This window comes from Xenopus laevis, chromosome 5L, assembly GCF_017654675.1.
Source record: "Xenopus laevis strain J_2021 chromosome 5L, Xenopus_laevis_v10.1, whole genome shotgun sequence".
Classification (NCBI taxonomy): Eukaryota; Metazoa; Chordata; class Amphibia; order Anura; family Pipidae; genus Xenopus; species Xenopus laevis.
Window position 1 is genome coordinate 158,779,471 of NC_054379.1, and position 17,424 is coordinate 158,796,894.

At 41.4% G+C, this 17,424-nt stretch overlaps 1 protein-coding gene across 1 annotated transcript in view; it reads left to right on the plus strand.

Moving 5' to 3' along the window:
* The first annotated feature begins 5,138 nt into the window (after positions 1 to 5,138).
* Positions 5,139 to 17,424, plus strand: part of cyp39a1.L (cytochrome P450 family 39 subfamily A member 1 L homeolog) — a 63,672-nt gene continuing 51,386 nt past the window's right edge. The window contains 2 exon segments of the mRNA NM_001095642.1: positions 5,139 to 5,417; positions 16,483 to 16,618. Coding sequence (NP_001089111.1) covers positions 5,199 to 5,417; positions 16,483 to 16,618 — 355 coding nt within the window. The 5' untranslated portion in view covers positions 5,139 to 5,198.

Sequence of the window (17,424 nt, forward strand, 5' to 3'; positions counted from 1 at the left end):
GCCCTATAGCAAAGAGTGGTTCACTTTTCAGTAAACTTTAATTATGTTGTAGAATTACTAATTATAAGCAACTTTTACTTTCATTTTTTTTATAGTTTTTTTTAATTATTTGCCTTTTTATTCTCTTTCCAGCATGGTGCGGGTGCATTTGAAGATGTTAATAGCCTTCATGATGTTTTTTTTCAGAAGGTTTTGCCCAAAAGCTCGAATGATTCGAGCGATTTAAGTTTTTTCTTAAAGTGATACTGACACTAAAAAACTACTTATACCTATATCTATAGGTCATGCTGATTTTTTTTTTTTGCTGAGAGGTTTTTTTTTTGTAAGTTATTGTTAGGTGAAGTTCCTAAACTATCTCAGCCTGTCAGTTAAATTTTCAAATGCTAATGGACTCATGCCGCACAAATATGGCAGCCCCCTCATAGGTGATCACAGGGAGTCAGACAGGTAATGTAAAAGCATTGGGCAAATACTTTATGGCAAAATTATAAGAAGCATGCAAAGTCAATTTTATAGTAGATGTAAAAAAAATCAATTTCTGTTGTCGGTATCTCTTTAAATAAGAAACCATTTGAGTTTCAAGAAGGGTAGCCACCCGGCCGGTATTTTACCAGCCTAGTTGGTAAAACACCTGCCAAGGCCGGTATTACAAATTTAACGGCAATGTAGTTGCCGGTGCATTTGTAATACCTTTAACAAAAGCCCTTAGCCCGCCCCTAATCCGGTCGAACTCTGCTCCGCCTTCTGACCGTTGCGTGATGTGGCTCCACCCCTTTTATATGACACACCCCTTTTACATCACGTCTCGCCCCTTTTGTTCCCGTCCCCATCACCAGCCGGTAGAAATTTCATGAAAGTTGGCAACCATAGTTTTGAGTGCATTCCGGGTAAATAAAACTGTAACACTCGACCTTTGATGAATAATCCACTAGTTATTGCAACTTTTTATTACTCCTCTTTCTATTCATGCCTCTCCTATTCATATTCCAGTCTTTTATTCAAATCAGTGCATGGTTGCTAGGGTAATTAGGACCCTAGCAACCAGATTGCTGAAATTGCAAACTGGAGAAAAAACCCACAAATAATAAAAAAACAATTGAAACTGTCTCAGAATATCAAAATATAAGCAAGTATTATACAGGGCTTTTATTTTATGGGCAGTGACTCATAATGTGACTTATAACACATTCCAGAAATCTAGTTTCCAACAGGACTTTTACTTTAATGTTGCATTTTGATTTTGCAAATGATTAGATTTTTTGCTTCTGCATTCTAACACCTTCCCTGTGAAGTGTTGCCGGGAGTTTGTTGCAATGATACGTTTGAGATTCGCACAATTTCCACATTCCTTGTGTTCCCCTTCTGAGATCACGAAATGGGAAACTGGGTGAGACACTTCGGCTCATGTAGTGATGGAGCAAAGGTTTCCCTGCCCAGTAACCCATGCCAATCATTCAGCAATCGTTCTTATTGTATCCCAGGTAGACATCTGATTGGTTGCTCTAAACCAGGAGCGGACTTATTTCTCTGTTATCACAATTTGCACTTGGGATTGTCACTACAGGTATAGGACCTGTTATCCAGAATGCTCGGGACCTGGGGTTTTCCGCAGGGATGCACCGAATCCATTATTTTGGATTCAGCCGAACCCCTGAATCCTTGGCGAAAGATTCAGATTAATACCAAATCCGGATCCTAATTTGCATATGCAAATTAGGGGTGGGAAGGGGAAACAATTTTACTTTCTTGTTTTGTGACAAAATGTCATGTGATTTCCCTCCTGCTTCTAATTTGCATATGCAAATTCAGATTGGCTGGGTAGAAGGATTCGGCCTTGGGTTGCCACCTTTTTAAAAACGCAAAAAGGGGACGGCCCGTGGGGGGTCGTGAAGCAAAAGGGGCCGGGCCACGTCCGTGCAAAGGCAAGATGACGAAAAAATGGTATGTTTCATCTGGAGGGCAAGGACTTTTGTTAAGGGTATTACAAATTACCGGCAGCTGCATTGCCAGTAAATCTGTAATACCGGCACTGGCAAGTATTTTACCGGCTAGGCTGAATCCGAATCCTGCTGAAAAGGCCGAATCCTGGCCAAATCCCAAACCGAATCCAAAACATCTGACTCTTTTCATTACTCTTCTTTATATTCAGACCCTCCCCTATTAATATTCTATATTCTCATTCAAATCAATGCATGGTTGCTAGAGTAATTTGGACCCTAGCAACCAGATGGCTGGCATAGCAAACTGGAGAGTTGCTGAATAAAAAGCTAAATAACTCAAAAACCACAAATCATAGAAAATAAAAACTAATTGCAAATTGACTCAGAATATCACTCTCTACATCATACTAAAAGATCATTTAAAAGGTGAACAACACCTTTTAGTCTACTAGAAAATCATGTAAACATTAAAGAAACCCAATAGACTGCTTTTACCTCCAATAAGGATTAATTATATCTTAATTGGGATCAAGTACAAGCTACTGTTTTATTATTACACAGAAAAGGAAATCATTTTTAAAAATTTGGATTATTTGGATAAAAGGGAGTCTATGGGAGACAGCCTTCCCAAAATTTGGAGCTTTCTGGATAACGGGTCCCATACCTGTACTACAGTAATAAGACAACAGGGTTCATTTACAGTGGAGGGGCAATGTGCATAGTGCAAAAAAAAAAAACAGCCTAGAGAGCACCTGTATATTGCAATTTGCACCCTGACCCTGTGATAATCCCTTGTGAAATGTATAAGTGCAACTCTTTCTGCTCTTTGTATCATGTCATTCAGGGTGCACAAGGCCAAGTGGCAGATCATTTCACTAATTTGGCCAAATATTACTGCTACGGCTATGCAATTCCTTGTTTAAATGAGTTAAATGATGTTAAGGGTTCAAAGTATGTCAGGCTGAATGGTTGGCCACCACACATTTTCACCCCACTAAATCTGGCCCACCTGACCTATACGGACCTATCTAATAACAAATGCAATCTTGTCCTCTTTTGTTAACCCCCCCCGCCAACAATATTGTTCTTCACAAATTGCCATAATTTGATACTTTATCTGGCACTAAAAAAAAAGCACAACTAATGAACATTGTCCTTAGAGAGCCATTATAATTAAATATATATTGTGACATGTAAAATCATTTGGTCTGAAGAATTCCCTTTGTCACCATCTAGTGGTCAGTTTTAATACCCACAATAAGAATGTATTTCTGTTTAGTATAAAAATAGCACCCATCAGTCAAGAGTCAGATTTGGCACCAACATGCTGGGCCGGGCTGGTACGATCCTCCGGGAGACTGTAGTCTAAATATTGAATGTTGGACTGGGGGCAATGTGGTCCTTAAAGGGGTTGTTCACCTTTAAATTTACTTTTAGTTCAATGTAGAGAGTGATATTCTGAGACAATTTGCAATTGGTTTTCATTTTTTATTATTGGTGGTTTTTGAGTTATTAAGCTTTTTAGCAGCTCTCCAGTTTGCAGTTTCAGCAATCTGGTTGCCAGGGTCCCAATTACCCTAGCAACCATGCATTGATTTGAATAAGAAACTGGAATATGAATAGGAGAGGGCTTGAAAAGAAAGATGACAAATAATTTATAATTTATTCTTGCAAATTTTCATCATCTGAACTGGAGCAATGGGGATTGATGCACGGGAAATTTAAAAAAATGATTGTATCTCCAGCGCATCCCCAGTGTTTTTGAACCAATGTGGGTGTGGTTGGGCAGCATGTCGCCCCCTAAAATCCTGCTGCCCTAGGCCCGGGCCTAGGTGGCCTTTCCACAAATCCGGGCCTGTACAAAGCCTTACAGAGTTTTTGATGGGAGTTTGTGAAACCCATCTGAAAGCTGGAAAGAGTCAGAAGAAAAAGGCAAATCATTCAAAAATTAAAAAAAATAAAATAATAAAGACCAATTGAAAAGTTGCTTAGAATTAGCTGTTAACTTTAAGTTAACTTCTAGTATGTTAAAGAATGGCCAATTCTAAGCAACTTTTTAATTGGTCATCATTATTTATTTTTTATAGTTTTTTTAAAATTATTTGCCTTTTTCTTCTGACTCTTTCCAGCTTTCTAAAAAAAAACAAATGCTCTGTAAGGCTACGCATGTATTGCTATTGCTACTTCATCTTTCTATTCAGGCCTCTCCTATTCATATTCCGGTCTCTTATTCAAACCAATGTATGGTTGCTAAGGTCATTTGGACCTTAGCAACCAGATTGCTGATAATGCAAACTGGAGAGCCTCTGAATAAAAAGCAAAATAACTAAAAAAACACAAATAATAAAAAATGAAAACCAATGGCAAATTGTCTCAGAATATCACTCTCTGCATCATACTAAAAGTTAACTCAGAGATGAACAATCTGTTTAGGGCAAAGACACACACTGCGACTCGGGGAGATTAGTCACCCGGCCACAAATCTCCTCCTCTTCTTCATGGAGATTAATCTCTCCGAACTGCCTCCCCCACCGGCTAGAATAAAAATCGCCAGCAGGATGGAACTCGGAGCACTTCCTTTTCTGAAGTTTCCCTCGTGAGGCGACTTCGGACGACTTCGGAAAACGAAGTGCTCTGAGTTCCATCCCGTCAACAATTTTCATTCTAGCCGGCGGGGAGGCAGTTCGGGGGAAATTAGTCTCCCTGACGAAGAGGAGATTTGTTGCCGGGCAACTAATCTCCCCGAATCGCAGTGTGTGTCTCTCCCCTTAAAGGGGAAGCAGCACCCCTTTAACAGAGAGCAGCAACATTTTCTTCTCATTCACCTTCTGATAAGTATTGTCCCTTAGGGAGAAATAACTGGAAACTATAATGCTTTTTAAAATAAAAAAAAAGCAGCCTGTTAATATTATTTGTAAGATGCAAGTATGTGGATTCCCCTATTGTGAAGGGCCTGTGAGCTGAAAACTTTATGAATAAATGAAGTGGAGGGACTCGCGCATGCGCACTGTGGTTACTGTACCTGATTACTGTAACTGCCCCATTGTCACCGAGCCATGCTTGCCAGGGTCGCGCTTATTGGCTCAGTGCCTGATCAGAGAGTTTCTGATTGGCTGCGCAGAGCGAAACTCTAAGCAACGTGAGGGCATCAAGGAGAAGTGCCCACCCACACAGACGTCACGTGACCTGAGCGGGCAGAATGCCTTCCCTTTGACTGACAGGTGTCACAGAGGTGGGATCCGCTGCTGACTGAGGGACATGGAGCAGATCGCTAGCGTTTCCGCGCTGTTCTCCCCGACCGCCGCGCTAGGGCTGCTGGTGGCGCTGCTGACCGCCGTGTTGGTGCGGTACCTTCTGCCTAATGCCTCCCACAAGCCGCCCTACCCCCCCTGTATCCGAGGCTGGATCCCCTGGTTCGGCGCTGCCTTTGAGATGGGGAAAGCGCCCCTGGAATTCATCGCAAGAGCCAAGGAGAAGGTAAAGAGGAGCGAGTTGTTCTATCCCTGGCACAGGCTTGTAATGAGGGGGAATGATTTACACCTGGGCAGGTACTTGCACTATAACCTCCAGCATCCCATAATGATACTTGTAGTTCTGCATCAGGCTCAGGTTCTCTTCTACTGCTTCACTAATTGCACAATAAGTTTTAGCTTTTTATACATTTTTATTTCTCTGGGTCTGAGACTGTGAGTAGCCTACAAATAAATTCCAATAGCCTGGGCGCACATAGACTGGCCAATCTGCCTGAACTACACTAAAGCAGCTGCCATGAGCCCCTTTAAAGGGGGTTTTCACCTTTGAGTTAAAGTTCAGTATGATGTAGAGAGGGATATTCTGAGACAATTTTTGAGTTTTCATTTTTTATTATTTGTGTTGTTTTGACTTATTGAGCTTTTTATTCAGCAGCTCTCCAGTTTGCAATTTCAGCCATCTGGTTGCTAGGGCCCAAATTATCCTAGCAACCGTGCAGTCTGGAATATGAATAGGAGAGGCCTGAATAGAACAACAAGTAATAAAAAGTAACAATAACAATTGTAGCCTTACAGAGCATTTGTTTTTAGATGGGGTCAGCGACTCCCCATTTGAAAGCTGGAAAGAGTCAGAAGAAAAATGCAAATAATTCAAAAACTATAATAAAGAAATAATGAAGGGCAAATGAAAAATTGCACCTGGGCAGGTACTTGCACTATAACCTCCAGCATCCCATAATGACACTAAGGGGCCCATTCATTAAGTTTGAGTGAAGGAATAGAAGAAAAAATACTTTGAATTTCGAAGTGTTTTTTTGGCTACTTCGACCATCGAATGGGCTACTTCGACCTTCGACTACAACTTCGAATCGAAAGATTCGAACTAAAAATCATTCGACCATTCGATAGTCGAAGTACTGTCTCTTTAAGAAAAAACTTCGACCCCCTATTTCGCCACCTAAAAGCTACCGAAGTCAATGTTAGCCTATGGGGAAGGTCCCCATAAGCTTGGCTATCTTTTTTTGGTCGAAGGATAATCGTTCGATCGATGGATTAAAATCCTTCGAATCATTAGATTCGATCGAACTATTTGCGCAAAATCCTTCGACTTCGATATTCGAAGTCGAAGGATTTTAATTCCCCAGTCGAATATCGAGGGTTAATTAACCCTCGATATTCTACCCTTAATACATCTGCCCCTAGTAGTTCTGCATTAGGCTCGGGTTCCCATCTACTGCATCACTAATTACACAATGAGTCTTTTTTTAGATTTTTATACATTTTAATTTCTCTGGGAGCTACACTTGTGCCTGAGAGCATGACTGGTGGTGCTGGAAAGTCAGTAACGTGCAAGTGCCTCATTCCTAAGCAAACAGTTCTGCTTAAAGGAACAGTAACACCCCAAAATGAAAGCGTTTTAATCCAATGACAGTATAATGTAGTGTTGCCTGTACTGGGAAAATGGGTGTGTTTGCTTCAGAAATGCTACTATAGTTTATATAAATAAACTGCAGTGTAGCCATGGGGGTTTCTGAAGCAAACACACCAATTGTACCAGAGCAGCACAACAGTAAATATTTTACTTTAAAAAAGTATAAATATTTCATTTTTTTGTTGTTACTGTTCCTTTAACTAGATGTTCTGTTCTACAGCAAGAAATGTAATAGGCACAAAGTTTGGTTAATTTCCAGGAAACCATTGCAGCATATCAGCAGGTAGGTTGCAATGGTCACCTGTCTGAAAGCAAACATCTGGTTGCTATGGGTTACTAGACCCATGGCGCAAACTTTTAACTCTTTATGCATTCTCTCCTTTGCCGGCTGTGTGTGCGTAGGTTATTTTGCTCAGTTTGGGTGGGAAAAGGCCCAAGAAGTGTTTTTTTATCTGTAGCATATCTGCAGCTATTGAGCTATCCATCCTTACACTCAGTCCTATGCAGAGATGCTTTTACTTTTCCTTTTTTGTAAAGTCCAAAAGTGTCTACATGGGGGGCTTGACGATGAAAAAGGGATCAGAAATGGTGATTTAAGAATATTGTCCTTGCTCTTTGCTCCCCATTGTGTATCTGCCTGCCCTGCCTAGCAGCTGTTACTGTATCTTGTGTGTCTTTTCTATAGTAGATATCAGATGACACAGAGACAAACTATATACAGATGGGCACAACTCACAATACTGAGGGCATAATTGGTATGGCATGAGGCCAGCTGGAGGGCCCTCTTTATCGGTGCAATATTTTACTATTGTTTCTAAATATGGAGGGCAAAGCACATGTTGGGATCTGGAAACTTTCTTGGATGTAGGTGGTGGGATGAAGAAACTGGTGGTGCTTGGGAAATATGTGTTTGAGAAGTAGCAGAAGAACAGGTTGGCTCAGTCCCAGATTCTACTTTATGGAGCTTACAGTTAGGGATGCACTGAATCCACTATTTTAGATTCGGCCAAACCCCCAAATCCTTCGCGAAAGATTCGGCCGAATACCGAACCGAATCCTAATTTGCATGTACAAATTAGGGGTGGGAAAAATTTAGGGATGCACCAAATCCACTATTTTGGATTTGGCCGAACCCCCGAATCCTTTGTGAAAGATTCGGCCGAATACCGAACCGAATTCAAACCCTAATTTGCATACGCAAATTAGGGATGGGAAGGGGAAAAATTTTTTACTTCCTTGTTTTCTGACAAAAAGTCACGTGATTTTCCTCCCCGCCCCTAATTTGCATATGCAAATTAGGGTTCGGATTTGGTTCGGCCTGGCAGAAGGATACGGCCGACTCCAAATCCTGCTGAAAAAGGGTGAATCCTTGATTCGGTGCATCCCTAGAAAAATGTTTTACTTCCTTGTTTTTTGACAAAAAGTCATGCGATTTCCTTCCCCGCCCCTAATTTACATATGCAAATTAGGATTTGGTTCAGCCGAGCAGAAGGATTCGACCGATTCCGGATCCTGCTGAGAAGTACGAATCCTGGCTGAATCCCGAACTGAATGCTTGATTTGGTGCATCCCTACTTACAGTAGATACAGTAGTTACTGTTGTTGAAAGGCTTCAGTATCCAGACACCTGCCTGTCCAACCTCTCATTTGAAAACAAAAAGATAATACAGGAATGGGCTCCCTTATGCGGAAACCCATTATCCAGAAAGCTCAGAATAATGAAAAGGCCGTCTCCCATAGAGTCCAATTTAAAGGGATTCTGTCGTGATTTTAATGATGTCGTTTTTATTTCTAAATTACACTAACGCTAATAATTCACTCTACAATATCAAATGTCATTCCTGATCCAGCAAGTGTATTTTTTTATTTACGGTATAATGTTGGTGTGTAGGTGCATCTCAGGTCATTTTGTCTGGTCATGTGCTTTCAGAAAGAGCCAGCAATTTAGGATGGAACTGCTTTCTGGCAGACTGTTGTTTCTCCTACTCAATGTAACTGAATGTGTCGTAGTGGGACCTGGATTTTACTATTGAGTGTTGTTCTTAGATCTACCAGGCAGCTGTTATCTTGTGTTAGGGAGCTGCTATCTGGTTACTTTCCCATTGTTCTGTGTTTAGGCTGCTGGGGGAAAAGGTGAGGGGGGTGATATCACTCCAACTTGCAGTATAGCAGTAAAGAGTGACTGAAGTTTATCAGAGCACAAGTCACATGACTGGCGGCAGCTGGGAAACTGACAATATGTCTAGCCCCATGTCAGATATAAAAATGAAATATAAAAAAAATCTGTTTGCTCTTTTGAGAAAAGAATTTCAGTGCAGAATTCTGCTGGAGCAGCACTATTAACTGATGTGTTTTGAAAAAAACACAGTATCCCTTTAAGTAATTTTTAAAAATGATTCCCTTTTCTCTATAATAATAATACAAGGACTTTGTATTTGATTCTAACTAAGATGCCTGAATCCATATTGGCGGCAAAACAACCCCATTGGTCTTATTTAATGTTTAAATGTTTTTTTTTTTAGCAAACTTAAAGTATGGGGGTCCAAATTGTGAAAGAATCGTTAACCCCAAAGTCCTGAGCATTCCAGATAATAGATCCTACACCTGTAATATGAAGTTGGTCCTCACTTTGCTAACTATCAGATGCTAGTTTTATTGTAGATTGTCGAGTACAGGCAGTACAACAGGTTGTAAGTACAGAACATAAAAACAATTATATTCAAGGCAAATTGTAGTGCAGTAACCTTCGTGTGTCTCAGAATGATAACAGTGTGATTTAATGTGAACAAACTAATCACAGAAAATAAGTCACAGTGCAAGGCCGTCTGTCTGTTACAAGAGCCAAGTCTGACGTTTGTCAGTTTGTTCACAGAGTAAACCTGGAATCTGCTGATAAAAGGATACTGTTGTTACTTCCAATTCAATATTCAATTAAGAGCCCAATAACACCACTACCACTCAAGTCCAGTCAAAGGTCAGATTGTTAGCTTCATGGAAAAGAGCTGCTCTAATGATTCCCATGTACCGCATAGAGAGCTTTTTCTGCTCAATGCACATTTTTTACATACACATGGACCTACAGCTTGGGCAATTAAATGGTCACAGACCCCCTCAGTGACTTCTAATATCCTTATCATTTACAGTAGGGGGTACATTATCCCTTATAATACATGAGTGATACTCAGAGTTCCCTGTATAACTCAGCCTGCAGCCTTGTACCTTTATATGGTCACAGAACCCCTCAGTAACTTCGAATATCCTTATCATTTACAGTAGGGGGTACATTATCCCTTATAATACATGAGTGATACTCAGAGTTCCCTGTATAACTCAGCCTGTAGCCTTGTGCCTTTATATGGTCACAGAACAACCCCTCAGTGACTTCTAATATCCTTATCATTTACAGTAGGGGGTACATTATCCCTTATAATACATGAGTGATACTCAGAGTTCCCTGTATAACTCAGCCTGTAGCCTTGTGCCTTTATATGGTCACAGAACAACCCCTCAGTGACTTCTAATATCCTTATCATTTACAGTAGGGGGTACACTATCCCTTATAATACATGAGTGATACTCAGAGTTCCCTGTATAACTCAGCCTGTAGCCTTGTGCCTTTATATGGTCACAGAACAACCCCTCAGTGACTTCTAATATCCTTATAATTTACAGTAGGGGTACATTATCCCTTATAATACAAGTGATACTCAGAGTTCACCTTATAACTCAGCCTGCAGCCTCATTGACTTCTAATACCATTATAATTTACAATTAGGGATACATTAATCCCTATATAATACACAAAGGTCATCAAAATCCTTAAGGGTCAGGGCACACAGTCAGATTCGGGGAGATTATTCACCCGGGGACAAATCTCCTCTTCTTCAGGGTGACTAATCTCCCCGAACTGCCTCTCCTGCCTTCCCGCTGGCTGAATAAAAAGCTAAATAAATCAAAAACCTTCAATAATAAAAAATGAAAACATATTGCAAATTGTCTCAGAATATCACCCTCTACATCATACTAAAAGTTAACTCAAAGGTGAACAACCCGTTTAATAATAAAACAGTAGCTTGTACTTGATCCCAACTAAGATATAATTAATCCTTATTGGAAGCAAAACCAGCCTATTGGGTTATATTTTAAATGATTTTCTAGTAGACTTAAATGAGAAGGAAAGGCTAAAACTAAGTAAGCTTTATCAGAATGGTCTATATAAATACACCATTAAGTAATGCTGAGTCCTCTGTCAAAAGAAACAGCACATTTCTTTCCTTCTATTGTGTACTCATGGGCTTCTGTATCAGACTTCCTGTTTTCAGCTTAAACCTCCAGGGCTAGGGCTTGAGCATGCTCAGTTTGTTCCACTCTCCCTCCATCCCTTCTCTGCTGTAATCTGAGCCCAGAGCTATGAGTGAGCAGGGAGAGACTCAGGCAGGAAGTGATGTCACACCAAGCTAATATGGCAGCTGCTATCCTAAACAAACATACAGAGCTTCTAAAGCTTTTTACTCAGGTATGGTAAAGCATTCTACAGAATAGATAAAGCATTCTAGCTTGCACTATTGTGTCTAATCTATTGGCAGTAAAATGCCTCCGTAGCTTTCCTTCGCCTTTAATGTACGAAGAGCCAAAATACTGAAATATCCATTTTCCAAAAACCCCAGGTCCCGAGCATTCTGCATAACAGGTCTTATACCTGTAGTAACAATTTCAAGTCCTGAAATTTTCACGATGTTCACAAACCAAATGTGTGCTTAGAATTCTAATCTAAGTCTTTGGCCAGTAACAGTCTTTTCTACACAAAGAGACTCTGTTTAATGACAATAGCATTTGCAGGGGCTTTCATAAGCTGCTAGCTGCCATTATATCTGCAATAACAGGGCTTTGCAATGTTGTTTGAGCTGGTCATATGTGTAAAAATTCATTCTTACCGAGTAGTGGGGTCTTCAGCTGTTTACAGGTAACAAGAACCCCAAACACTTTTTCTGTAAAGTTGTATTCAGATTGTTCTCCAGAAATAAAGACTTTTTTCAATTGCTTTCCATATTTAATTTTTTTTCCCAAAATCTAAGTTTAAAGTTTCATGTTCAGGTGCAGACTCTAAACTGTTATAATTCTGCAACATTGAGTTGATCCATTTCTCAGCAGCATCTCTGGAGTATTAACTATTGTATCAATTCTAACAGCTGTCTTGGGTAAAAATGTTATCCTGAACCGAAGGTGGGGCTAATAGAGCCTGCATTCTGGTTGGGGATAACAGTAGTTTTTTTTTTTTTAAATGCCCCCCACCAGTGCTAGGCCATTTCCGGTCACTCGCATGCGCATAATGAAAAGCGACCACGAATTGCTCATTATGTGCAAAAAACTACTGTTATCCCCAACCAGAATGTGGGCTCTATTAGTCCGCACTTTTGGTTGGGGATAACATTTTACCCAACAGGTTCCCTTTAGGGTCAGAGCATGCAGGCAGATTCAGGGATATTAGTTGCCCAGCAACAAATCTCCACCTCTTCGGTGCAACAAACCCCCTGGCGATTTACATTCTAGCCGTCAGGAAGGAAGTTCGGGGAGATTAGTCTCCCCGAAGAAGAGGAGATTTGTTTTTCCGCAGTCGCCCCAAGGTGGCTCCTAAGGAAACTTCGGGTGACTATGGAAAACAAATTGTTCCGAGTGCCAACCCGCCAGTGATTTACATTTTAGCGGCGGGAAGGCAGGGGAGGCAGTTTGGGGATATTAGTCACCCCGAAGAAGAGGAGATTTGTTGCCGGGCAACTAATCTCCCCGAATCTGCCTGTGTGCCCAGACCTATAATGAAACCCAGGGATTCTTCTCAGCAGGGACAAAGATAAGAAATGTATCGATTAAGAACAGTTTAGAGGGTCGTTGACACCCCCTCCCAGAGCTGTTTTAGGGCTCTTACACACGGCCATCTTTACCTGCGCTCCCCTGCATTGCGCACTCTTCTGTTCAGCCGCAGGGGAGCGCAGGAGTAGACGCAGTCAATTATTGTCAAGGGGGCTGTACTCACACAGACGTATGTAAGCACCAAACGCAGATGGGACGCAGCATGTTGCATTTCACCTGCGTTTGGCGCTTACATGCGTCTGTGTGAGTACAGCCCCCTTGACGATAATTGACTGTGTCTACTCCTGCGCTCCCCTGCGTCTGAACGGAAAAAAGCGCAACGCAGAGGAGCGCAGGTAAAAACGGCTGTGTGTAAGAGCCCTTAGAAGGTGAAAAATGAAACTTTACACTTCAATATTAGAAAAATGGTCACACCTAGAAAATAGAAAGTATTTGGAAAAATTTGGAATTTCTGGTGATCTATCTGAAAACAACTGAACTGAAAAAAGTGTTGGAAGTTGAACAAGTTTAAAGAGCGCAGTGTGTGGTTAAAAAATGTTTGACTTCCTTTTTTGTGTAATGAAAAGTGATTTTTTGGATTCGGTTCGAACAAATCCTGCTGAAAAAGGCTGAATCCTGGATTCAGTACATCCCTATAGGCTTCTAGATTCTGCCAAAGACAGTGTCACACTAAACGCTGGTTATTTTTTTTTAGGAACAGGCCTGTAATTAAAGGGGTTGTTCACCTTTGAGTTAGCTTTTAGTATGATGTAGAGAGTGATATTCTGGGACAATTTGCAATTGGTTTTCATTTTGTATTATTTGTGGTTTTTGAGTTATTTAGCTTTTTATTCAGCAGCTCTCCAGTTTAAATTTCAGCAATCTGGTTGTTAGGGTCCAAATTCCCCTAGCAACCATGCATTGAGTGAATGAGAGACTGGAATATCAATAGGAAAGGACCTGGATAGAAAGATGAGTACCGCATATACTCGAGTATAAGCCGACCCGAGTATAAGCCGAGGTACCTAATTTTACCTACAAAAACTTGTAAAAATTATTGACTCGAGTATAAGCCTAGGGGTGAGAAATGCATTTTAGGACATCTTCAGCAGAACACACGCTCCTGCACCATACTAGCCACGCTAGCGTTTCCTGGTTTTCTGTTGGCTTCCTCCCTCTCCTTCACTATCCCATATGGGCTCTGGTGTAAGTGAGAGTGCTGCTGCTGCTGCTATGGACTGGGCTTTGGACCGCCTGTGCAAGTGAGAGCGCCAGCCTCCTATGGACAGGAGTGTGAGCGGGCACACTGTACGGGTGTGTGACAGGTGAACCTAGGTGCACAGGGTCAGTGCTTCCCCTTTAGTGCTCCTTAACACACAGCTGCTGGCTCCCCACTTTTCCAGCAGTGCTCCAGCCTGCCCCCTTTTCTGTCACCCCAAGCCCCGCACCACCCGAGTGGGACAAGAGAAAGAGGCAACCAGCGCAAGTACATGCAAACTTGGGACAGTTGTAAGTCACACTTACCGGCGCTAGGAGTCAGGAGCAGATTTGTAGCTCCTGGATCTGCTCAGCTTCAGGCAGGTACTGGCCAGCAGCAATGGTGGGGGCCCTTTAGGACCTGGAGCCCCCGTGGTGCGGTCCTGAGGGGGTGCAGACACGGAAAGTAGCAGTCCAGATTGCGCTCCTTCGTAATAGCCTCGCGTAATAGAATGCGCATGCACATGCGCATGCGCATGCGAAGACAGCATTACGTTTGCTGCTTTCTGCCGTCAACGTAGAATTTTTCATGCAGGCGCAGTGCAGTCAGTCGCCAGCGCGAATGCATAGCAGGGTCCTCAGCAGCCTCGACTCCAACCAAAGGCACAAAGGTACTGGCAGCAGGCAGCTAACTATAGGGGGAAGCCCATTGACTCGTGTATAAGCCGAGGTAGACCTTTTCAGCACATTTTGGGTGCTGAAAAACTCGGCTTATACACGAGTATATACGGTAATAAAAAGTAGCAACAACAATACATGTGTAGCCTTACAGAGCATTTGTTTTTTAGATGGGGTCAGCGACCCCCATATGAAAGTTGAAAAGAATCAGAAGAAGTTAAAAACTATAACAAATAAATAATGAAGACCAATTGAAAATTTGCTTAGAATGGACCATTCTATAACATACTAAAAGTTAACGTAAAGATGAACCACTCCTTTAAGAGGTGAAGGCTTGGCAAACCTCCTACCACATCAGCACTTCTAGTTTGCAATGGTTCGAACTTGAACTGTAAAGCGTATTGATAATATAATAATTATATGCCTAGTATTGTGTATAATACATTTATGTTTTGCAATAAAGATAAGATAAATGTCTTAGCAGAGAAATCCTTGATCCTGGTGGAACTATGCCTAGCTTATCGCTTATGTACAGTATCTGGCAACTTGAAGGCCATCCTTCTTATATTAAAGCAACATTGAGAACTGTTTTATAGTAGTATTGTCTTGGTCATTGATGATACATGGGAGTAGCTAGTTAGACATGCCATTGCCAAGACTTGCTGTCAGCCATTTATTTCATCCTTCTTAAAGGGGACTTGTCACCTTAAAGGGGTTGTTCACCTTTGAGTTAACTTTTAGTATGATGTAGAGAGGGATATTCTGAGACAATTTGTAATTGGTTTTCATTTTTTATTATTTGTGGTTTTTGAGTTATGTAGCTTTTTATTCAGCAGCTCCCCAGTTTGCAGTGTCAGCAATCTGGTAGCAAAGGTCCATATTACACTAGCAACCATGCACTGATTTGAATGAGAATATGGAATATTAATAGGGGAGGGTTTTGGAACAGAAAAAATGTAATAAAAAGTAGCAATAGCAATAAATGTGTAGCTTTAGAGATTTGTTTTAGAGGGGTCAGTGACCCCCTTTTGAAAGCTAGAAAGAGTCAGGAGAAGCAGGCATATAATTCATAAACTATAAAAAAAAAATAATCCAGACCAATGGAAAAGTTGTTTAGAATTGGCCATTCATAACATACTTAAAGTTAACCTGAAGGTGAACCACCCCTTTAAGAAGAGGAGATTTGTCGACTAATCTCCCCGAACTGCCTTCCCGCCGGCTACAATGAAAATCGCCGGCGGGATGGCCGAAGACGCTCGAAGTTGAAACTTCAAGCGACTTCGGAAAACAAAGCTAATTATTATAAGTATTAGTAAATCGCTGGCGGAATGGCACTCGGATTGCTTCGGAAAGGCAACTTTGGGCCATTTTGGAAAACAAAGCGTTCTGAGTGCCATTCCGCCGGCAATTTACATTGTCAGGTTCGGGGAGATTAGCTTTGTTTTCCGAAGTCGCTTGAAGTTTCAACTTCAGGGGCGACTTGGGAAAACAAAGTGCTCCAAGTGCCATTAGGGGAGATTAGTCGCCCCAAAGAAGAGGACATTTGTCGACTAATCTCCCCGAATCTGCCCGTATGTCTCTGCCCTAAAGGGCAAGTCAACCCCAAAATAAAAAATTGCCTACTAAAAGAACAGTCTGATCCATCAGTCCAGAGAAAAGAAAGAGACAGACACTACTTTCAATAGCAATACATATACAAATAACTGAAAAACATAGAACACTTGTAATAAATGTATATTGTAAAGTTGCTTAGAATTATGCTTTCTTTTATTAGGCAAATTTTTTTTTTGGGCTTGACTTGCCCTTTAATTTAATAAGGAAAGGCTGTGCTTTAAGTAGTTTTTAGCTTGGTCATTAATATTATACAGTGTGTTAAGCCAAGACCATAATACGACCCTTCTGTTTGTCTGTTTCATAGCACGGCCCCGTGTTCACAGTGCTGGCAGCAGGGAACAGGCTTACATTTCTCAATGGAAAAGAAGGAGTATCTGCATTTTTCTCTTCTAAAGACGCCGACTTCCAGCAAGCTGTACAGAAACCTGTTCAACATACAGGTAAAGAGGAATGTGCTGTGTATGGAGGGTGTATTCTCTCCCTGATTGGACACCAGGGGGCAAATTCACTAACATTCGTAGTTTCGCCAGGCGCAACTTCGCCGCACTTCGCCAGGCGTAGTTTCGCCAGCGCTCCGCAAATTCACTAAAATCCAAAGTTGCGCTCAGGGGTAGTGTAAGGTTGCGAAGTTGCGCTAGCGTTGATTTGCTATGTAAAGCGAAGTTACGCTAGCGAAGGCTAATTTGCATACGGCGCCAAATTCAAATTTCAATGGAGGAATAGGTATCAGCACTAGAAATGCCAAGAAAACCTTCAAATCATCAAATAAAAATTTTATTTTGCCCTACACATGTGCCCACTGTCTAGGTAAGTTGCCATGAGTCAGGAAATGTAGGGGGGAAGGAGGGGAGCCCCAAAAAACCCATAATGTAGAAAACACGCCAGCGTTTTTTGGGACTTAGAAACATTTTTGACTTTTTTTGAAACAATCACTATATACTCTATTGCGCTTCGCCAGGTCTGAGGTGGCGAAGGAAGTCTAGCGTAAAAGGTAGCGTTCAGTACACTGCGCAAGTTAGTGAATTTGCGTAGTTACATCGCTAGCGAAAATTCGCCTGGCGTAAGGGTGCGAAGTAACACTAGCGAAACTACGCCAGCGTTCGTTAGTGAATTTGCGCAGTAACGAAAATGCCAAACGCTAGCGAATTAACGCTAGCGTTCGGCGCTTCGGCGCTTAGTGAATTTGCCCCCAGGACTTTATCAACACTGGCTATACAATAATAATACATGTGACTACATTACTGGC